Below are 24,259 nucleotides of genomic sequence, written 5' to 3' on the forward strand. Positions count from 1 at the left end.
AACGCATGTCAAAAATGTTATAAAATGATTTGCAATTTAATGAGGGAAATAAGTATTTGACCCCTCTGCAAAACATGACTTAGTACTTAGTGGCAAAACTCTTGTTGGCAATCACAGAGGTCAGACGTTTCTTGTAGTTGGCCACCAGGTTTGCACACATCTCAGGAGGGATTTTGTCCCACTCCTCTTTGCAGATCTTCTTCAAGTCATTAAGGTTTCGAGGCTGACGTTTGGCAACTCGAACCTTCAGCTCCCTCCACAGATTTTCTATGGGATTAAGGTCTGGAGACTGGCTAGGCCACTCTAGGACCTTAATGTGCTTCTTCTTGAGCCACTCCTTTGTTGCCTTGGCCGTGTGTTTTGGGTCATTGTCATGCTGGAATACCCATCCACGACCCATTTTCAATGCCATGGCTGAGGGAAGGAGGTTCTCACCCAAGATTTGACGGTACATGGCCCCGTCCTTTGATGCGGTGAAGTTGTCCTGTCCCCTTAGCAGAAAAACACCCCCAAAGCATAATGTTTCCACCTCCATGTTTGACGGTGGAGATGGTGTTCTTGGGGTCATAGGTGGCATTCCTCCTCCTCCAAACACGGCGAGTTGAGTTGATGTCAAAAAGCTCCATTTTGGTCTCATCTGACCACAACACTTTCACGAGTTGTCCTCTGAGTCATTCAGATGTTCATTGGGTAAACTTCAGACGGGCATGTATATGTATTCTTGAGCAAGGGGACCTTGCGGGCGCTGCAGGATATCAGTCCTTCACGGCGTAGTGTGTTACCAATTGTTTTCTTGGTGACTATGGTCCCAGCTGCCTTGAGATCATTGAAAAGATCCTCCCGTGTAGTTCTGGGCTGATTCCTCACCGTTCTCATGATCATTGCAACTCCACGAGGTGAGATCTTGCATGGAGCCCCAGGCCGAGGGATATTGACAGTTCTTTTGTGTTCCATTTGCGAATAATCGCACCAAATGTTGTCACCTTCTCACCAAGCTGCTTGGCGATGGTCTTGTAGCCCATTCCAGCCTTGTGTAGGTCTACAATCTTGTCCCTGACATCCTTGGAGAGCTCTTTGGTCTTGGCCATGGTGGAGAGTTTGGAATCTGATTGATTGCTTCTGTGGACAGGTGTCTTTTTTAGAGGTAACAAGCTGCGCTTAGGAGCACTCCCTTTAAGAGTGTGCTCCTAATCTCAGCTCGTTACCTGTATAAAAGACACCTGGAAGCCAGAAATCTTTCTGATTGAGAGGGGGTCAAATACTTATTTCCCTCATTAAAATGCAAATCAATTTATAACATTTCTGACATGCGTTTTTCTGGATATTTTTGTTGTTATTCTGTCTCTCACTGTTCAAATAAACCTACCATTAAAATTATAGACTGATCCTTTCTTTGTCAGTGGGCAAACGTACAAAATCAGCAGGGGATCAAATACTTTTTTCTCCCACTGTATCATCATACTTCTCATCAGGTCTTGCTTGACTGATAACCAGCCTAATCTTATTTCTGAGATATGCCACAAAGTCATCACATTTAAAAGACACACACACACACACACACACACACACACACACACACACACACACACACACACACACACACACACACACACACACACACACACACACACACACACACACACACACACACACAGAGACCGCACTGCACTGTGCTGCCAGACAGGGGCCTTGTTCACTTTGATTAAGGACTGCGGGACTCTGGGGGCTTTGACTTGTAAGGAATTGAGCTTTTCTGGGATCTTTATGTTAAAAGGTATGTGATAGTGTTACTACCTGAGAGGATGACAGAGGAGGGGATGTCAGAGTAGGGGATGACAGAGGAGGGGATTGACAGAGGAGGGGATGACAGAGTAAGGGATGACACAGGAGAGGGTTTACATAGGAGGGTTTACATAGGGGGGTTGACAGAGGAGGGGATGAAAGAGGGGGGTGACAGAGAAGGGCTTTGGTTGGAATAGTGTGGGTGATGGTGTTGTAGATAGAAGGAGGGAGGATAATTTTTCACTGAACGTGAGATAGTTTAGGTTCTTACCTGTGGAAGGTGGTAGAGATTCTAACTGAGAAGTTATAATAGTGTTGGTATAGTAGTATTTACCTATGACAGTTTGTGTGTGTGTGTGTGTGGGTGTGTGTGCGTAAGTATGTCGTTTTTTACCTGAAGAAAGTGTGGTGTTCTATGCAGCACTTCCACAGATGTTTACAGGCTGTCTTATTGGGTGCCTTGAAGAAGAACGATGTCTCTGTGCACTGTAAATAAACAACAACAATCTCTTATACCAAAAACAAACACACAAACAAACAAATAATGCAAATCACATTCAGCAGCTAAATCAATAAGATACAGTGGCAAGAAAAAGCATGTGAACCCTTTGGAAATACCTGGATTTCTGCATAAATTGGTCAGAAAATCTGATCTTCATCTAGGTCACAACAATAGACAAACACAGTCTGCTTAAACTAATAACACACAAACAATTATATGTTTTCATATCTTTATTGAACACACTGTGTAAACATTCACAGTGCAGGGTGGGAAAAGTATGTGATCCCTTGGTTTTAATAACTGGTTGACCCTCCTTTGGCAGCAATAACCTCAACCAAACGTTTTCTGTAGTTGCGGATCAGACCTGCACAACGGTCAGGAGGAATTTTGGACCATTCCTCTTTACAAAACTGTTTCAGTTCAGTAATATTATTGGGATGTCTGGAGTGAACTGCTCTCTTGAGGTCATGCAACAGCATCTCAATCGGGTTGAGTTCAGGACTGACTGGGCCACTCCAGAAGGCATATTTTCTTCTGTTGAAGACATTCCGTTGTTGATTTACTTCTGTGTTTTGGGTTGTTGTCCTGTTGCATCACCCACCTTCTGTTGAGCTTCAATTGGCAGACAGAGCCTAACATTCTCCTGCAAAATGTCCTGATAAACTTGGGAATTCCTTTTTCCGTCTATGATATCAAGCTGTCCAGGCCCTGAGGCAGCAAAGGAGCCCCAAACCATGATGCTCCCTCCAACATACTTTATAGTTGGGATGAGGTTTTGATGTTGGTTTGCTGTGCCTTTTTTTCTCCAAAATAGTGTTGTGTGTTCCTTCCAAACAACTCAACTGTAGTTTCATCTGTCCACAGAATATTTTGCCAGTAGCGCTGTGGAACATCCAGGTGCACTTTTGCAAACTTCAGATGTGCAGCAATGGGTTTTTTTGGACAGCTGTGGCTTCTTCCGTGAAGTCCTCCCATGAACACCATTCTTTGTTTAGTGTTTTACGTATTGTAGACTCGTCAACAGAGATGTTAGCATGTTCCAGAGATTTCTGTAAGTCTTTAGCACTCCTATCTTGTCTCATTGATTGGACTCCAGGTTAGCTGACTCCTGACTCCAATTAGCATTTGGAGAAGTCATTAGCCTAGGTGTTCAAATACTTTTTCCATCCTATACTGTGAATGTTTAAATTATGTATTCAATATAGACAAGAAAAATACAATAATTTGTGTGTTATTAGTTTAAGCACACTATGTTTGTCTATTGTTGTGACTTAGATGAAGATCAGCTCAAATTTGATGCCGAATTTATGCTGAAATCCAGGTAATTCCAAAGGGTTCACATACTTTTTCTTGCCATTGTATATTAAAGCAATGAGGCCGAGGGGGTGTGGCATATGGCCAATATACCACAGCTAAAGGGTGTTCTTATGCACAACCCAACGTGGAGTGCCTGGATACAGCCCTTAGCCATGGTATATTGGCCATATACCACAAACCCCTGAGATGCCTTACTGCTATTATAAACCGGTTAGCAACATAAATATATAAAATATATACGTAATTATAGACTGGTAGTTTGAGCCCTGAATTCTGATTGGCTGAAAGCCATGGTACAGTGCCATCGTAAAAGTATTCAGACCCCTTTACTTTTTCCACATTTTGTTATGTTACAGGCTTATTCTAAAATTGATTAACTAACTGTTTTTCCTCATCAATCTACACCCAATACCCCATAATGACAAAGCGAAAACAGGTTTTTGAAATTTTGGCAAATTAGTAAAAAATAAAAAACATAAATACTTTATTTACATAAGTATTCAGACCCTTTGCTACGAGACTCGAAATTGAGCTCAGGTGGATCCTGTTTCTATTGATCATCCTTGAGATGTTTCTACAACTTGACTGGAGTCCACTTGTGGTATATTCAATTGATTGGACATGATTTGGAAAGGCACACGCCATGAGGTCAAAGGAATTGTCCATAGACCTCCGGGACAGGATTGTCAAGGCACAGATCTGGGGAAGGGTACCAAAAAATGTCTGCCCAATTGAAGGTCCTCAAGAACACAGTGGCCTACATCATTCTTAAATGGAAGAAGTTTGGAACCACCAAGACTCTTCTTAGAGCTGGCCGTCCGGCCAAACTGAGCAATCAAGGGAGAAGGGCCTTGGTCAGGAAGGTGACCAAGAACCCGATGGTCACTCTGATAGAGCTCCAGAGTTCCTCTGTGGAGATAGGAGAAATTTCCAGAAGGACAACCATCTCTGCAGCACTCCACCAATCAGGCCTTTATGGTAGAGTGGCCAAACAGAAGCCACTCCTCAGTAAAAGGCACATGACAGCCTGCTTGGAGTTTGCCAAAAGGCACCTAAAGACTCTCAGACCATGAGAAACAAGATGGCCCAGCCAGACTTGAACCCGATCTGGAGAGACCTGAAAATAGCTGTGCAACAACGCTACCCATCCAACCTGACAGAGCTTGAGAGGATCTGCAGAGAAGAATGTTAGGAACTCCCCAAATACAGGTGTGCCGAGCTTGTCGCTTCATACCCAAGAAGACTCAAGGCTGTAATCGCTGCCAAAGGTGCTTCAACAAAGTACTGAGTAAAGGGTCTGAATACTTTTGTAAATGTGATATTTCAGTTTTTTTTGTATACATTTGCAAACATTTCTAAAAACCTGTTTTTGCTTTGTCATGATAGGGTATTGAATGTAGATTGATGGGAAAAAAAACAATTTTATCAATTTTAGAATAAGGCTGTAACCTAACAAAATGTGGAAAAGGTCAAGGGGTCTGAATATTTACCGAAGGCACTGTATATCAGACTGTATACCCCGGGTATGACAGAACATTTATTTTTACTGCTCTAATTATGTTGGTAACCAGTTTATAATAGCGATATGGCACCTCTGGGGTTTGTGATATATGGCCAATATACCACAGCTAAGGGCTGTTCTTATGTACGTTGCAACACGAAGGGCCTGGATACAGCCCTTAGCCGTGGTATATTGGCCATATATTACAAACCCCAGAGGTATGCATTTTATTTATTTCATTATTTATTTATAGGGGACAATGTACATTAATCAACATCAACATTACAATAATGCAAAATCCATGTAAATATGCCGGGGTCAGCCAAAAGCTAATTTGCACCCGTTGTCCCAGCTAAGGACAATTACACAGTCACAATACACATACTCACTAAAACAATACAAAATACAAATACATTACATCCAATAATATATCATTCTAACAACAACACCACCATCATCAACTGTCGTCTTACATATGAGGAAGCACAGATAACTCATGTGTACAGGTTTGGATAGACTTGAGCCATGTTTCAATTTAAATGTAAAAGTACAATAATCAGTGCATCTTCTCAAGTCCATGGGCATTGAATTCCAGGACATGTAGCTCTAACAGGGAAGGCCAATAGACCGATTTTACTGTGTCAAAAAGGGACACAATCCCCACACGTCCTCGGGCCTTATTGCTTAAATATACTGTCTGATAGACACACGACTGGAATGCTGTTTCAGCCAATCAGCATCCAGAACCCAAACCACACGGTTGATAATTCTAACATATACCATAACAAAGGACATTTGCTTCATCATTCATTGTGAAAACAACTGGCTACATAATTAGGTGGTGTTCGGTGGTGGTGGATAGGCCTCTGCATCTCCCTCCTGACAAATGTACCATTACATGTACAGAAAATGAACAGGTAGTGTGTAATCTTTCACCCATATGGGATGTCTGTGTTTGGTGATTAGGATAATAGATATCAGACTTTAGAGAGAGGACGACTCACACTCTAACCTCTACAGCTAGTCTCAAAGAGGAGGTAGCTACTGTTGATCCATGGCTCTCTATTTTATTTCAATTATGCTCTGATCTTCTGAGCTGCTCGGATAGTGTATTGTCAATAATGGGCTTCTCATGGGTCTCTGGCTGCTCGACTGCCTCGGCTTAATGAGACTCGCAGGTCACTAGCTGGAGCACGCACGCACGCACACACACACACACACACACACACACACACACACACACACACACACACACACACACACACACACACACACACACACACACACACACACACACACACACACACACACACACACACACACACACACACCAGTGAAAATGAATCGACTGAATAAACCAAATTCTATATTTCATTCAGCAAGACACACAGGTTTCAATGAGTCACACTATCTCAACAGAGAGAGGAGAAAAGTTGTTCTGCTTCAGTGATATCTGAAGGTGTGGGCCCAGACACTTTTTCCATCACTTCCAAAGTGATCAAGAAATCCTCCCCAAAAGCGTAAGTTTGAAAATTCCCCGAAAACCCAAAGGTTCATCATTAAGCTGGATATGTTTTGAGGAAGTGAAGTTTGTGTGAAGTGTCTCTCTTCCCATTTGCACCTGTGAAATGAACATCAGTGAAAATGGGAGAGAGCTTTCAAGACTGCACCCACGTCCCGTAGTCCTGCTCTGTCATGTTTCTTTAATTTCTCTCATTAAACATTAGGCGGATGTCAAAATCTTTCAAGATCAAACACACGATTGACCTTTCAAGGTTTCACATGGGAGTACTGCAAATACTCCTTGGAACATTCAGTCAGTTTTATTTTATGCCTTGTTATGAAGTCTGAAATGGGGGGAAATTATAATGAGGTTTTCTACACCTGCGATATCCAAACAAATTGACTCTGATTCAGTCATACCAAGTTAGCTAGTGTGAATGATCTCAAATTATTGAGTTTATGAAACATGCTAAAATTAACAGAATAATCACAAACAAACAAAGCGAAGGTTGAAAATTCAGTCCATAACTTCACAAAACATTCCTTATGCAGATAATACTGAAAGATAATAACTGACAACTTACATCTTTTCCAACGACTTGAAGCTCAAACTGTGTTTCCTTAAAATGCACTTTTGTTATCCTTGGCCTAAAATGATCAAAATTAACAAACAGATAATGAGATGTTTATTAACAGGTATGATAGCTTATCAGTCACAGTTGATTTTCTCATAAATACTGCAGCAAGTTATCTAACTCATTTGAAGGGCTCTATTTTTGGCTGGTGTTAGTTTGCAATTTCGTCATGTAAAAACTGGCACACTGGCATTTTCCAGCCGTAACGCCAAGTTCGGCAATTTACCTGTCTTATATCAGCTTGTTTGTGCTCAGATGGGCGCTACAAAGGGTAGTGCGTATGGCCCAGTACATCACTGTGGCCAAACTTCCTGCCATCCAGGATCTCTAAACCAGGCCGTTTCAGAGGAAGGCCCTAAAAATTGTCAAAGACTCCAGCCACCCTAGTCATAGACTGTTCTCTCCGCTCCTGCACTGTAAGTGGTACTGGAGCGCCAAGTCTAGGTCCAAAAGGCTTCTTAACAGCTTCTACCCCCAAGCCATAAGACTGCTGAACAGTTAATCACATGGCTACCCAGACTATTAGCATTGACCCCGTTTTCTATGCTGCTGCTACTCACTGTTTATAATCTATGCATAGTCACTTTACCTCTACCTACATGTACATATTACCTCAATTACCTCGACTAACCTGTACCCCACACCGGTACTCCATGTATATAGCCTTGTTATTGTTATTTTATTGTGTAACTTTTTTTAACTTCAGTTTACTTAGTAAATATTTTCTTATTTTTCTTTACTGCAGGTTAATTAGGGATAGTCCCCTTTTTAAAAAAAAAAATTCGCCTAAAATGACATACCCAAATCTAACTGCCTGTAGCTCAGGCCCTGAAGCAAGCATATGCATATTCTTGGTACCATTTGAAAGGAAACACTTTGAAGTTTGTGGAAATGTGAATTGAATGTAGGAGAATATAACACAATAGATCTGATAGAAGAAAATACAAAGAAAAAAACGACTAATTCCGATGGTGTCCACAAGATAGCAGCAGTGTATGTGCAAAGCTTCAGACGGATAACTTGAAGTATGAGCAAACTAAATTACATTTAGTGTAAAGTCACCCAGGTACGTTTGGGCAAATCGTGAAGGAGACATTTACATTCACATTACATTTTTCTGCAAGAATATTGTCAAATCTGTATACTTGGACTTGGATTTAGCTTTTCCAGTATGATTTGCCATATTGTAAATTCAACATTTGCAAAAAAAACAGTTGTCATAACTTCATAACTCTCCATATTCTTGTCATTTTTGCCCAAAAGGAAAAGGCTTGCTGTCACACAAGGTTAGCAGCTACATTTTGCGACAGATACGGGGTTTGACAAAGTTACAGTCGATCAAGTGAAGATCGGCGTGCCATGAAAGCGTCGCTCTCTGACCATATTTGGTGTCCTATAGGATATACTACACCCCTAATGATATAGTGAAGTGTGGTTACGTTCTAGGATCTCTGAGGAATAAATATTAACGTGATTTGACTGGTTGAAACAACGTTTAGTGTTAGATTTTCACAGATTCCTTTGCAAATTGAACGAGTGGAAATACAAAATCGATCGTGCATGCAATATGGACCTTTTTAGGATATGAAAAATTATTTTATCTAACAAAACGACACGTCATGTTATCTCTGGGACCCTTTGGATGATAAATCAGAGCAAGATTTCAGAATGTAAGTACACATTTCACCTTCAGAGGTGAATTTATCAAACCTATCGCGGTAACCTATTGTTAGGAGCTCTCCTCAAACAATAGCATGGCATTTTTTCACAGTAATAGCTACTGTAAATTGGACAGTGCAGTTATATTAACAAGAATGTAAGCTTTCAGCCGATATAAGACACTTATATGCACCGACATTTGTTGTTTCTCTACAATCTGCAATCGTGACACAAGGCGCTGCATGATTTACAACTGTCCCGTTGACGGGACGCCTATCCCTAATTAAGGGGTAGTAACTTGTTGGTTAAGGGCTTGTAAGTAAGCATTTCACTGTAAGGTCTACACCTGTTGTATTCGGTGCATGTGACAAATAAAACTGGATTTGCTTTGATTTGAGTGGAAATATTTGAGGTGTGTCCTTAAAAAGATGCTGCTAATTTCAAACTGCTAATTTCAGGCAGCGATAGTAGAGATATTTAAGACCAACCAAAAGCTATTTTTAGCGGTAATGCAGGTTGGTTATGCCATTAATTTAGACAGTGGAAACACAACCTATCGAGCCGTGATGCACAATGCCCATATGTGCATGGAACAAGAGTAGCCTAATGTGCTTTCGGTGCCTGTATACTTTGTATTTAGAAACATAAAAAACTAATGTTTTTATTTTGTTTTATTTGATTAACAACCAACCATTGCCTCCGCTCCTCTCAATTAAGTTTTTTTTTCTGCTCAATGCAATCGCGAAGTAGTTTTAAGACTGGCTCCTGAGACCACTTGTAAATAAATCTTAATCACCAAAGATGTATTAAAATATCATGTTTGAGAGGATTAAAACAGTGACATTCCCTTTTAGAATATGCATTGTAGGCAGGCACACATTATTTTAGCCATGCAGGTCCCGTTTTGGACGTGCGTAAAATCCCCTCCATGATGTAGGCTACGTGTCCATGCCCATCCTGAAACGAGAGATGAGAACCTCTGAATACCAGGGCCAGGTCACCCAGTCATCCCAGCCAGCACCGGTGAACCTCGTATTTTGAAGTTATCTGTAACCTGTAAAAATGGCTTGTTTTCAGTTTCATTTGTTCAAAACCCAAGCAATCCTTTAGGCCTACTATAACAAAGGCTGGTTCAACAGCAATGCCTTTCTTTTTTATCCTGCCGATTTCATGATATCATTACATTTCACATTTATTTATTGTTATTGTTGTTTTAAAAAAACCGTATTGGTTGTTTTTCGTTACATTTTATTACAACCAAAGTTATTAGAATGATTTACCTTTCCTGGTTTAACGGTGGTAACGTCCGTGGCGCGCTTGCAATGCAGATGCTGGAGATGGGTGAATGTGATCTGATCTGTAAGATGGTTCCATATATATTCATATTTGGGAGCAGTATAATGGTGAGTGGACGTTCTCCCTTTCTATTTTAATTGGATCTTTGTCCAGCTACTGTGAAAAATTGCGATGTGAGTAAAACCCTCTATAGTCTGCGTTGTTTTAATATTATATGCCCACGGGGAGAAATTATGGTGCCTGTAAGTGTACTTAGACATAGCCTATTTAAAACAAGTTGTCGCTTCATTTAGAATTTGAATCAAATTATTTGCTCTCTTTTTAGGCCTTATCAATAATTTATTGAATCTTGTTTATTGACAATGTTTGGCATGTCGATGCTCAGCCATAATACAATTTACAGTAGACCTAGCCCCTATATCAGCGTGAATGCTATTGAAGCCATGCAATTACTTAGAACAATGTGGACTGCAAATGGGTTCAAGTTAACGTATATGGCAAAGATGGGATATGTCTACATTTTGTTATTTTGTTTCTGTAAGCCATTTAACAAACTATAAAGGACAAACATTGGAAATTGAGTTGATTCCAAGGCAATAAATAAAAGACCGTAAATACACAACTTATAGCAACCACTTATTTAGCCATGGAGCACATTCTGATTGGCCAGTGAGGGGCCAAGCCTCGACACACCCACATCTTGTTAATTCATCAAAACCCAGCCCTTTCGCACCAACACCAGCAAGTCCGTTGATAATTGTGATAGTGAAAATAGCACAAATATTTCTGACACACCCCTGAACCTATAGCACTAACGCTACTGCGTTAGGTTTGTTAAAATAGAGTCCGAAGTTGGAGTAACAGGTCAAACTATCATAGTCCTTATTTACTCCTACAATGTATACAAATCATCCAAAAACAATACCTACCAGAAATACTTCCCAACTTGTGTTTTGTTCTTGTAAACAACAACTCCAATAGGTGTTAACCCCAGGAAGTATTCAGATTGATTCTCTCCCTGAAACACACCACAATAATAGGTATTATTCCAAGCACAATTTACATACTATATCCCAACCAGAAATAACACACAGTAAAGATATTAACGTATGTGTCAAAGGATAAGAAAATAGGAAAATAGTCATCTCTCCATACACAAAGAGACTAGGACAATAAGAAAGAACATTATCAAGGCAATGTGATCGTGATAAACCACAGAATACAGCTCTAACAAGCATCTCATTGACTCTGTACCGGTACACCTCTGTATATAGTCTCACTATTGTTATTTACATTTTTTGCTACTTTTATTTCTTATTCTCATCTGTATTTTTTAAAACTGCATTGTTGGTTAGGGGCTCGTAAGTAAGCATTTCACTGTAAGGTTGTATTCGGCGCATGTGACTACTTACAAACACAGGGTGAAGATCGACTCCGTACATATCCAGTGTTTTGGCGATTCCTAAATAATTGAGTTCAGCCTTGGAGGGAACCTGGCCCCTGAAACACAGAGAGGTTATCTTGTTGGTGAAGCATCAGGAAACGCTTTCAAGCCCATATACAAACACATAGTGTGTATCTACAAGTATACACAGTGTGACATTATCGAGTACACATCTGCAATTACTGTATACATGGTATAACATAAGCTAGTATACACCTACAAGTATACATACCGTAGTGTAACATTATCAAGTATACATCTTACTGTATACAGTTGAAGTCAAATGTTTACATACACCTTAGCCAAATACATTTAAACTCAGTTTTTCACAATTCCTGACATTTAATCCTAGTAAAATGTTGTGTCTTAGGTCAGTTAGGATCACCACTTTATTTTAAGAATGTGAAATGTCAGAATAATAGTAGAGAGAATGATTTATTTCAGATTTTATTTCTTTCATCCCAGTGGGTCAGAAGTTTACATACACTGAATTAGTATTTGGTAACATTGCCTTTAAATTGTTTAACTTGGGTCAAACATTTTGGGTAGCCTTCCACAAGCTTCCCACAATAAGTTGGGTCAATTCTGGCCCACTCCTCCTGACAGAGATGGTGTAACTGAGTCAGGTTTGTAGGCCTCCTTGCTCGCACACACTTTTTCAGTTCTGCCCACAAATTTTCTATAGGATTGAGGTCAAGGCTTTGTGATGGCCACTCTAAAATCTTGACTTTGTTGTCCTTAAGCCATTTTGTCATAACTTTGGAAGTATGCTTGGGGTAATTGTCCATTTGGAAGACTCATTTGCGACCAAGCTTTAACTTCCTGACTGATGTCTTGAGATGTTGCTTCAATATATCCACATAATTTTCCTACCTCATGATGCTATCTATTTTGTGAAGTGCACCAGTCCCTCCTGCAGCAAAGCACCCCCACAACATGATGCTGCCACCCCCGTGCTTCACGGTTGGGATGGTGTTCTTCAGCTTGCAAGCCTCCCCCTTTTTCCTCCAAACATAATGATGGTCATTATGGCCAAACAGTTCTATTTTTGTTTCATCAGACCAGAGGACATTTTTCCAAAAAGTATGATCTTTGTCCCCATGTGCAGTTGCAAACCGTAGTCTGGCTTTTTTTATAGAGGTTTTGGAGCAGTGGCTTCTTCCTTGCTGAGCGGCCTTTCAGGTTATGTCGATATAGGACTTGTTTAACGGTGGATATAGATACTTTTGTACCTGTTTCCTCCAGCATCTTCACAAGGTCCTTTGCTGTTGTTCTGGGATTGATTTGCACATTTCGCACCAAAGTACGCTCATCTCTAGGAGACAGAACGCGTCTCCTTCCTGAGCGGTATGCCGGCTGCGTGGTCCCATGGTGTTTATACCTGCGTACTATTGTTTGTACAGATGAACTAGGTACCTTCAGGTGTTTGGAAATTGCTCCCAAGGATGAACCAGACTTGTTGAGGTCTACAATTATTTTCCTGAGGTCTTGGCTGATTTCTTTTGATTTTCCCATGATGTCAAGCAAAGAGGCACTGAGTTTGAAGGACAGTCTTGAAATACATCCACAGGTACACCTCCAATTGACTCAAATAATGTCAATTAGCCTAGCAGAAGCTTCTGAAGCCATGACATAATTTTCTGGAATTTTCCAAGCTGTTTAAAGGCACAGTCAACTTAGTGTATGTAAACTTCTGAACCACTGGAATTGTGATACAGTGAATTATAATTGAAATAATCTGTCTGTAAACAATTGTTGGAAAAATTACTTGTGTCGTGCACAAAGTAGATGTCCTAACCGACATGCCAAAACTATGTTAACAAGAAACTTGTGGAGGTGTTGAAAAATGAGTTTTAATGACTCCAACCTCAGTGTATGTAAACTTCCGACTTCAACTGTACGTGGTGTAACATGAGCTAGTATACACCTACAAGTATACATACCGTAGTGTAACATTATATTGTACAGACTACTTAGTACATCTAGATATCTTTATCTATTCTAAAGCTACGGGTTCAGAAACATCTAAAGCTAAAGGTTTAGAAACATCTAAAGCTAAGGGTTTAGAAACATCTAAAGCTAAGGGTTCAGAAACATCTAAAGCTAAAGGTTTAGAAACATCTAAAGCTAAAGGTTTAGAAACATCTAAAGCTAAAGGTTTAGAAACATCTAAAGCTAAAGGTTTAGAAACATCTAAAGCTAAAGGTTTAGAAACATCTAAAGCTAAAGGTTTAGAAACATCTAAAGCTAAAGGTTTAGAAACATCTAAAGCTAAAGGTTTAGAAACATCTAAAGCTAAGGGTTTAGAAACATCTAAAGCTAAAGGTTTAGAAACATCTAAAGCTAAAGGTTTAGAAACATCTAAAGCTAAGGGTTTAGAAACATCTAAAGCTAAAGGTTTAGAAACATCTAAAGCTAAGGGTTTAGAAACATCTAAAGCTAAAGGTTTAGAAACATCTAAAGCTAAAGGTTTAGAAACATCTAAAGCTAAGGGTTTAGAAACATCTAAAGCTAAAGGTTTAGAAACATCTAAAGCTAAAGGTTTAGAAACATCTAAAGCTAAAGGTTTAGAAACATCTAAAGCTAAGGTTTTAGAAACATCTAAAGCTAAAGGTTTAGAAACATCTAAAGCTAAAGGTTTAGAAACATCTAAAGCTAAGGGTTTAGAAACATCTAAAGCTAAAGGTTTAGAAACATCTAAAGCTAAGGGTTTAGAAACATCTAAAGCTAAAGGTTTAGAAACATCTAAAGCTAAAGGTTTAGAAACATCTAAAGCTAAGGGTTTAGAAACATCTAAAGCTAAAGGTTTAGAAACATCTAAAGCTAAAGGTTTAGAAACATCTAAAGCTAAAGGTTTAGAAACATCTAAAGCTAAGGGTTTAGAAACATCTAAAGCTAAGGGTTTAGAAACATCTAAAGCTAAGGTTTTAGAAACATCTAAAGCTAAAGGTTTAGAAACATCTAAAGCTAAAGGTTTAGAAACATCTAAAGCTAAAGGTTTAGAAACATCTAAAGCTAAGGGTTTAGAAACATCTAAAGCTAAGGGTTTAGAAACATCTAAAGCTAAGAGTTTATAAACAGCCATGTAACAAATCACTAAGTGACTGTTGGGGGAATGCAGTACAACAAGAGAACACTCTAAATACATGGAAAGTTGATATTTATTGTGTCGTACTTCACCCCTGATGACAGTATTACAACAGTGATGGAGAGTTGTTTAACTGTCATGAATCCCCCAGTAACAATAAACAGTACATCTAACATGATGATCTGCCTGGTCAACAACAGAGGTAATTTTATAGGTAGTGAGATTATAGCTAGAGTGTTTTAGAGTACTGTATGCAGTCTGGACAGACACAAGACAATGGATTCACTCTGAAGCGGCAACACTGAGATAAATATGCTACATATAATAATAACAATAAGAAGAAGAAGAAGGAACTACAATACAAGTCATCTTACATGCCAGACTTAATGTTCAGCGACAGACTTGTCTGGTCCCACGAGACTACAATAAAATAGACTCAAATGAAACTAATACACTTTTCAAAAACGTACTTAATAACATACTTTCACCCCCTCCTCATCAAGTCAGTAATGCTTTTTCTACGTTCCTATTTCTTAATTAACATTCCATGTGAGAAAATGTTCAACTAGGTTGTGGACTGGGTTATGTATCTCCTATTAATCATTAACTACAATGTCATACAGAGAGAATCATGTTTAAAAAGCAAACGCATGCAGTCTAGGAGAGCACAGGTATGGAGCAACTCCCTGTGCTTTGCTGTGTACATACAATATGTTTATCGAGTGTGAATCGTGTACCAACTGCCAACTGAGTCTACAATATGGTGAGAATATCTATGAATGTGGATAAAGGGTGATGGTATTACTGTATGTATCGTGCAACCCATACTGTAATCTCTGGACTATAAACAGTGTGTCTGCAGTGTAAACTCTGGCTTTGGTAAGCTTCATATACTGTGCCAACATCCCTCCTAATGTTAGAGGTTGGAGGAGTCCCCTCCCTTCCCTCCTCCTCCTCTCCCCTCTCCGCTCTCGAGCCGTTTCATTGATCTTCTGATCACACACATTAGTAACACAGAGACTCAGACTCATTCAGCCTGCTCAAGTATGACCCCTAGAGCTCCTCACACCTCTCCTTCTCCTCCTCTTCTTCCACTCTTCCTCCTCCATCCATACCCTGAAGACACAATCTCATCCTTCGCTCCCTCCCTTCTTTCCGAGTCCATTATGGATTCTGTTCACATGTTCTTTATAGGCGGCTGGGCCAGGGCTGAGATGATTGTCGGTATAAATGCGGTTAGGTGGTGAGTGGCTTGGAACGGGGCGTTATTAACGGACACTTCGGGGTGGGCAGGCTGAGGCAGGAGCTCCATGGAGCTGTGACACAACGGGCGGGGAAAGGGACAGGGACACTTATCCCTCCGTTTGCCCCCCCCCTCTGTCAATCCCCTCCTCTGTCATCCTCTCCTCTGTCATCCCCTCCTCTGTCATCCCCTCCTCTGTCATCCTCTCAGGTAGTAACACTATCACATACCTCTTAACATAAAGATCCCAGAAAAGCTCAATTCCTTACAAGTCAAAGCCCCCAGAGTCCCGCAGTCCTTAATCAAAGTGAACAAGGCCCCTGTCTGGCAGCACAGTGCAGTGCGGTCTCTGTGTGTGTGTGTGTGTGTGTGTGTGTGTGTGTGTGTGTGTGTGTGTGTGTGTGTGTGTGTGTGTGTGTGTGTTTGATTGGCCTCATGTCTTCCTGCCTGGCCTGCGTGCCTGCTGCCTGTGGGAATGAGGCCACCTGGACGGACGAGGCAGGAATAGGAAGTGGAAGAGAGTCGGAGAGCAACAGATATGTGACAAGGGGTGTGGTGCTGGGTGCTCACTCTACATAGCAGATCACAGCGAGGTTGACATCCACAGGCTCTTGAGAAAACTACATCTGTCTCTCTGTATCTACCTCTCCCTCCCCCTTCCCCCTCCCTCCCTACCAATCCTTCTATCTCTCTTTTCCTCCCTCTACCACTCCTCTTTTCATATTGCAGTCTCGCTCTCTCCTTAATTTTGGGCCAGTCACAGTGGTCAGGTATTCTGCCACTGTGTACTCTGAAATCACATTCTAGTTGGCTCAGTTTTTTTGTTAATTCTTTCCAATGTGTTAAGTTATTCTCTTTTTGATTCTCATGATTCGGTTGGGTCTAATTGCATTGCTGTCGAGGGGCTCTGTTGGATCTGTTTGTGAACAGAGCCCCAGGACCAGCTTGCTTCTCCAGGTTCATCTCTCTGTAGATGATAGCTATGTTATGGAAGGTTTGGGAATCGCTTCCTTTTAGGTGGTTGTAGAAATTAACGGCTCTTTTCTGGATTTTGATAATTAGCGGGTATCAGCCTAATTCTGCTCTGCATGCATTATTTGGTGTTTTATGTTCCTTTTGATGGCATAGAAGATCCTTCTTGCCTTGCCTCTCAGATCGTTCACAGCTTTGTGGAAGTTACCTGTGATGCTGATGTATAGGCTGAGGTATGCATAGTTTTTGTGTGCTCTAGGACAACAGTGTCTAGATGGAATTCGTATTCGTGGTCCTGGCAACTGGACCTTTTTTGTAATACCATTATTTTTGTCATATTGAGATTTACTGTCAGGGCCCAGGTCTCTCTCTTTTTCTGAGTCCCGCTCCCTCTGTCTGTCTTCCTCTCTCTACCTTCTCTCCTCTCTCTCTTTTCCCCTCTTCCTCTCCTCTGTCCCATACCCCAGCCTCTCTCTGATCATCAGTCAGACAGACAGCGGTGGGAAGAACGGAGGATGCATGCATGAACCCCCTAGTGACTGATGTCCAATCAGACCAGCCTGCTCCACTCTCCTCCCTCCACAGGACACTTAGCTCACTGGGTAAATAATGACCCACGCTCGAGCCTCATCAGCAGGCCACGGAGCTGAGGGCTGAGCATTCCCCTCCAGTGTTACAGTCAGTCACAGCAGCACTGATAGAGAGAGAGAGAGAAAGAGAGAAAGAGAGAGAGAGAGAGAGAGAGAGAAGGGAAGCTAAGAGGCCCCAGAGGGAATAGAGCAATGATCACTGTCTCTTGGTCATTGATAGCTGCCTGACATATTGAACCGTTTCACTTCTTACTGCGGACAGTGTTGTCTTTCTCAGCAACATTAAGGGGATGCATGGACATAGACTAACACCTTTCAGGACTTATGGGGTTGACACTGTAAGAAGAACTGTAATGTGCATTATATGTAATAATAGGACTGTCTCAGTCTGAGAAGAGAAACCCTATAGGTTTTTTTATTTAGATTTTAGATTTTAGTAAATCATTTTTACTCCTTTTTCTCCCCAATTTTGTGATAGTTACAGTCTTGTCCCATCGCTGCAACTCCCGTACGGACTGGGGAGAGGCGAAGGTAGAGAGCCATACGTCCTCCGAAACACGACCCCGCCAAGCCGCACTGCTTCTTGACACACTACTTGTTTAATCCGGAAGACAGCCACACCAATGAGTTGGAGGAAACACCGTACAGCTGGCAACCGAAGCCAGCATGCATGTGCCCGGCTCGCCACAAGGAGTCGCTAGAGTGCGATGGGACAAGGACATCTGGGCTGGCCAAACCCTCCTCTAACCAGGACGACGTGGGCCAATTGTGCGCCGCCTCATGGGTCTCCCGGTCGCGGCCGGCTGCGACACAGCCTGGGATCAAACCAAGGTCTGTAGTGACGCCTCTAGCACTGCGATGCATCCCTATATACCCCTACAGCACTGTTGGTCATCCCTCTATCCCTACAGCTCTGTTGGTCATCCCTATATCCCTACAGCTCTGTTGGTCATCCCTCTATCCCTACAGCTCTGTTGGTCATCCCTATATCCCTACAGCTCTGTCGTACATCCCTATACCCCTACAGCTCTGTCGTACATCCCTATACCCCTACAGCTCTGTTGGTCAATCTATACCCCTACAGCTCTGTCGGTCATCTCTATACCCCTACAGCTCTGTCAGTCATCCCTATACCACTACAGCTCTGTCAGTCACCCCTATACCCCTACAGCTCTGTCGGTCATCCCTATACCCCTACAGCTCTGTTGGTCAATCTATACCCCTACAGCTCTGTCAGTCATCCCTATACCCCTACAGCTCTGTTGGTCAATCTATACCCCTACAGCTCTGTCAGTCATCCCTATACCCCTACAGCTCTGTTGGTCAATCTATACCCCTACAGCTCTGTCAGTCATCCCTATACCCCTACAGCTCTGTTGGTCAATCTATACCCCTACAGCTCTGTCAGTCATCCCTATAACCCTACAGCTCTGTCGGTCATCCCTATACCCCTACAGCTCTGTCAGTCATCCCTATACCCCTACAGCTCTGTCAGTCATCCCTATACCACTACAGGTGTGTCAGTCATCTCTATACCCCTACAGCTCTGTTGGTCAACCCTATACCCCTACAGCTCTGTCGGTATCCCTATACCCCTACAGCTCTGTTGGTCATCTCTATACCCCTACAGCTCTGTCAGTCATCCCTATACCGCTACAGCTCTGTTGGTCATCCCTATACCCCTACAGCTCTGTCGGTCATCTCTATACCCCTACAGCTCTGTCGGTCATCCCTATACCCCTACAGCTCTGTCGGTCATCTCTATACCCCTACAGCTCTGTTGGTCATCCCTATACCCCTACAGCTCTGTTGGTCACCCCTATACCCCTACAGCTCTGTCGGTCATCCCTATACCCTTACAGCTCTGTCGGTCATCTCTATACCCCTACAGCTGTCGGTCATCCCTATACCCCTACAGCTCTGTTGGTCATCCCTATACCCTTACAGCTCTGTTGGTCATCTCTATACCCCTACAGCTCTGTTGGTCACCCCTATACCCCTACAGTTCTGTTGGTCACCCCTATACCCCTACAGCTCTGTTGGTCATCTCTATACCCCTACAGCTCTGTCAGTCATCCCTATACCCCTACAGCTCTGTCGGTCATCCCTATACCCCTACAGCTCTGTCGGTCATCTCAATACCCCTACAGCTCTGTTGGTCAATCTATACCCCTACAGCAGGAGAGGTAGGGAAACACACCACACACCTACACAGACACATACTGACACATACTGACTCCAAGCCACTTCAGCATGCCAGGCAGGTGAGTGAGACAAGGCCTGTCAGGACCGTAGGGCTCTTAGCTCCTATTTCAAAGAGTAGGGAACAGAGCCAGGAATTCTTATTATTACACAAAACATCCCACAGTTTAGGATTCCCAATGGTATTCCCAGGAACTGATATCCCATCCAGCCAAGGAACCATGGGATTACCACTGTAGTGGACCACTTTAAGTTGAAATCCAACAATAGCGGAGAAATTGTCAGATGTCTCCCACCTCATTTCCCTTAGCAAATAAATCGTAAATACATCAAAGAGACTACAGTAAGCCTTTGTCTACAGTCTTGTTTTTAGAGGAAAAAACCTCTTCAGAAAAGATAAATGAAGGACTCAACTAGGGTTCAGTATTACAGTACCAGAACTAGTAAACACTTACAGATTAAGTAATCTCTGTAGTTGCATGTTATATCTCAGCAAGTTAAAAGTCATAATAGAGTAAAACGATTCCCTTGCTTTCAGACAAATGATTAGATCATATACGGTAGATAATCCCTTATGAGACAGATGTTCAATTTGGTAGGTTATTAATACACCACCAGAGACTGACTACGTTATTAATAGACCACCAGAGACTGACTAAGTTATTAATACACCACCAGAGACTAAGTTATTAATACACCACCAGAGACTGACTACATTATTAATACACCACCAGAGACTAAGTTATTAATACACCACCAGAGACTGACTAAGTTATTAATACACCACCAGAGACTGACTACGTTATTAATACACCACCAGAGACTAAGTTATTAATACACCACCAGAGACTAAGTTATTAATACACCACCAGAGACTGACTAAGTTATTAATACACCATCAGAGACTGACTACATTATTAATACACCACCAGAGACTGACTACGTTATTAATACACCACCAGAGACTGACTACATTATTAATACAGCGCCAGAGACTGACTACATTATTAATACACCACCAGAGACTGACTACGTTATTAATACACCACCAGAGACTGACTACGTTATTAATACACCACCAGAGACTAAGTTATTAATACACCACCAGAGACTGACTACGTTATTAATACACCACCAGAGACTGACTACATTATTAATACAGCGCCAGAGACTGACTACGTTATTAATACACCACCAGAGACTGACTACATTATTAATACACCACCAGAGACTGACTACGTTATTAATACACCACCAGAGACCGACTACGTTATTAATACACCACCAGAGACTGACTACGTTATTAATACAGCGCCAGAGACTGACTACGTTATTAATACACCACCAGAGACTGACTACGTTATTAATACACCACCAGAGACTGACTACGTTATTAATACACCACCAGAGACTGACTAAGTTATTCATACACCACCAGAGACTAAGTTATTAATACACCACCAGAGACTGACTACGTTATTAATACACCACCAGAGACTGACTAAGTTATTAATACACCACCAGAGACTGACTAAGTTATTAATACACCACCAGAGACTGACTAAGTTATTAATACACCACCAGAGACTGACTACGTTATTAATACACCACCAGAGACTGACTACGTTATTAATACACCACCAGAGACTAAGTTATTAATACACCACCAGAGACTAAGTTATTAATACACCACCAGAGACTGACTACGTTATTGATACACCACCAGGGACTGACTACGTTATTAATACACCACCAGAGACTAAGTTATTAATACACCACCAGAGACTGACTACATTATTAATACACCACCAGAGACTGACTACATTATTAATACACCACCAGAGACTGACTACATTATTAATACACCACCAGAGACTGACTACGTTATTAATACACCACCAGAGACTGACTAAGTATTTAATACACCACAGGGACTGACTGCACAACCCAGACACTGTAACACTGTTAAGACACTGTAACACTGTACAGTAACAGTGTTACTGTGTCTGGGTTGTCCAACAGTTGGATTATATCTGACGTATAGTACAGTGGAGACAGGGGAACCTGTTATGAGGGGATTAGACTGGGATTAGGGATTGGGCTGGTTGTCAGAGAGGTCGCAGAGAGGAAAGAAGGGGAGAGCAGAGGAGGAGAGCAGAGGAGGAGAGGAGAGAGGAGAGGAGAGAGGAGAGGGCTTCCTTACATTACAGTTTTGTGGATTGTCTCGATGGCGTGCTCCAGTTCCTCTTTCTGGTCCGGGACGAAGCGGTACTCTGACACGTATCCCGACACATGTTTGTACGGGTCGTAGTCGCCAAGCTCGGCTGGAGAGAAATAGTGAAAGAAAGACACATGAGCACAGGCATACACACATGCACACACACAAACACACACGCACACACATGCACACACACAATCACACACACGCACACATTTTGACTGTGTGAGAGATCACATAATACAAGGAACAGTGGCATCACATAATACTAATCTCTATTTCTATTCACTATTTATACCTCTGTCTCTCTCTCTCTCTCTCTCTGCCTCTGTCTCTCTCATCCTCTCTCTCTGCCTCTCTTTCTCTGCCTCTCTCTTTCTCTGCCTCTCTCTTTCTCTGCCTCTCTCTCTCATCCTCTCTCTCTACCTCTCTCTCTGCCTCTCTCTCTCTGCCTCTTTCTCTCTCTGCCTCTCTCTCTCTGCTTCTGTCTCTCTCATCCTCTCTCTCATCCTCTCTTTCTCTGCCTCTCTCTTTCTCTGCCTCTCTCTTTCTCTGCCTCTCTCTCTACCTCTCTCTCTGCCTCTCTCTCTCTGCCTCTGTCTCTCTCATCCTCTCTCTCTACCTCTCTCTCTCTGCCTCTCTCTGCCTCTCTCTTTCTCTGCCTCTCTCTTTCTCTGCCTCTCTCTTTCTCTGCCTCTCTCTTTCTCTGCCTCTCTCTGCCTCTCTCTCTCTGCCTCTCTCTCTCTGCCTCTCTCTTTCTGCCTCTCTCTCTCTGCCTCTCTCTTTCTGCCTCTGTGTGTACTCACACTGTATGGCCAGAGCAGCCAGCTGGGCGCTGATGTCGATGGGACAGGGGATTCTGCCCTGTAGTACGTCCTGCTTCACCTGCAGGAAGAACTGATACCTACAGTACGCAGAGACACACACAGACACACATCCATATAGCACATGAAACACAGTACAAGCTATTTCATATTGTCATAGATAGTGTACATAACCTGTAGTCTGCATGTAAGCTTTTATATTGTATGTGTGGCTGTGCTAGCCAATTCAATCAAAAGTAGGGAGATGATAACACTGTTGTGTGACTGGATGATTGGTCAATGATATACTGTTTAGCAGGGGTCGGCAACCCTGGTCCTGGAGTGCTGCAGAAACTTCATGTTTTTCTTTTAATGGACCTGGAAGACCAGGTGTGTTGAATTTAGGCAATCACTGAACTGATCAATTAGCTCAGTTGGTCAGGTGTGGTGCCTAGTTGGAACAAAATCCTGCAGTACCTGCGGCACTCCAGGAACAGCGTTGACTACCTCTGATATATAGCATAGCAGCCACAATGATATTATCTGGAGAAATCTAGTACTGTACCAAAAATACATACCTTGTTATTTCTTCTTTTAGCTTGCAGGGATTCTCAGCATAAAACTTGACCCCAAAATAGAGTGTGTATGGAGGCCCTTCTGAGAGAGACAGAGAGAGAGAGAGAGAGAGAGAGAGAGAGAGAGAGAGAGAGAGAGAGAGAGAGAGAGAGAGAGAGAGAGAGAGAGAGAGAGAGAGAAAGAAAGAGAGAGAGAAAGAAAGAGACAGAGAGATTTCAGCAGCAGCAAACTCTCCGTATCCAAACAGCTGAGAGGCTTTCAACTCAACTGAATGCAGAGAAAGGACGAGATACTTACTTGTTATTAAATCTTTGTGTTCTGAAAGGGTTTTCGAGGGGTCTAGCCAATACTGCAAACAAAAAAGACAGAGAAGACATTCAAATGACATACAAAAATGACAGCCATAATGATTATTTGTTTACATTAGTAGTATCATACGTAATATACAATATGGAACTAGTAGCCTATGTGTACATTAACAAATACAGAATGTACTGTAACAAGCTATCTTGAGCATGAGTATTCAGTAATCTCGGTTAACCCAGAACTCAAATATTGAGTAATGGGTCAGATGCTTGATTAAGTTCTGGGTCCATAAGAGTTAAGAGAAGAGGTAAAATGAGGATCAGAACTACAACGAAGCGATCCACCCTTTCTCTTTGCAAGTCTGTGTGCCAAATGTCTCATCCCCTTCCAAAATTCGAAAGATGCTAATACCTGTGAAATTGTGATTTGTCTAAATAACCAGTGACGAAAAACACAAGCACAGGAACTAATGCTGCTGATCTCACACATCCCGTTGTATCATGACAGATATACCGTACCCTTTATGTTTACATAGTCTGTCCACGAGAGATTAAGTATTCAGTAATTGTCTGGAAGAAATTGAGAAATGCACGGCTGTGTGGCTGTGTGGTCTATGCAGTGT

The 24,259-nt window shown here is 41.9% G+C and overlaps 1 protein-coding gene across 1 annotated transcript in view; it reads right to left on the minus strand.

Annotated features, from left to right (window-relative positions):
* epb41l4a (erythrocyte membrane protein band 4.1 like 4A) overlaps positions 1-24,259 on the minus strand; it is a 127,648-nt gene that overhangs the window by 53,241 nt on the left and 50,148 nt on the right. The window contains 8 exon segments of the mRNA NM_001165322.1: positions 2,177-2,268; positions 7,190-7,253; positions 11,125-11,213; positions 11,608-11,695; positions 21,938-22,058; positions 22,759-22,856; positions 23,334-23,412; positions 23,629-23,680. Of these exon segments, the coding sequence (NP_001158794.1) occupies positions 2,177-2,268; positions 7,190-7,253; positions 11,125-11,213; positions 11,608-11,695; positions 21,938-22,058; positions 22,759-22,856; positions 23,334-23,412; positions 23,629-23,680 (683 nt within the window).

The sequence above is a fragment of the Salmo salar genome, chromosome 13 (genome assembly GCF_965601325.2).
Source record: "Salmo salar chromosome 13, fSalSal1, whole genome shotgun sequence".
In the NCBI taxonomy this organism is placed as follows: Eukaryota; Metazoa; Chordata; class Actinopteri; order Salmoniformes; family Salmonidae; genus Salmo; species Salmo salar.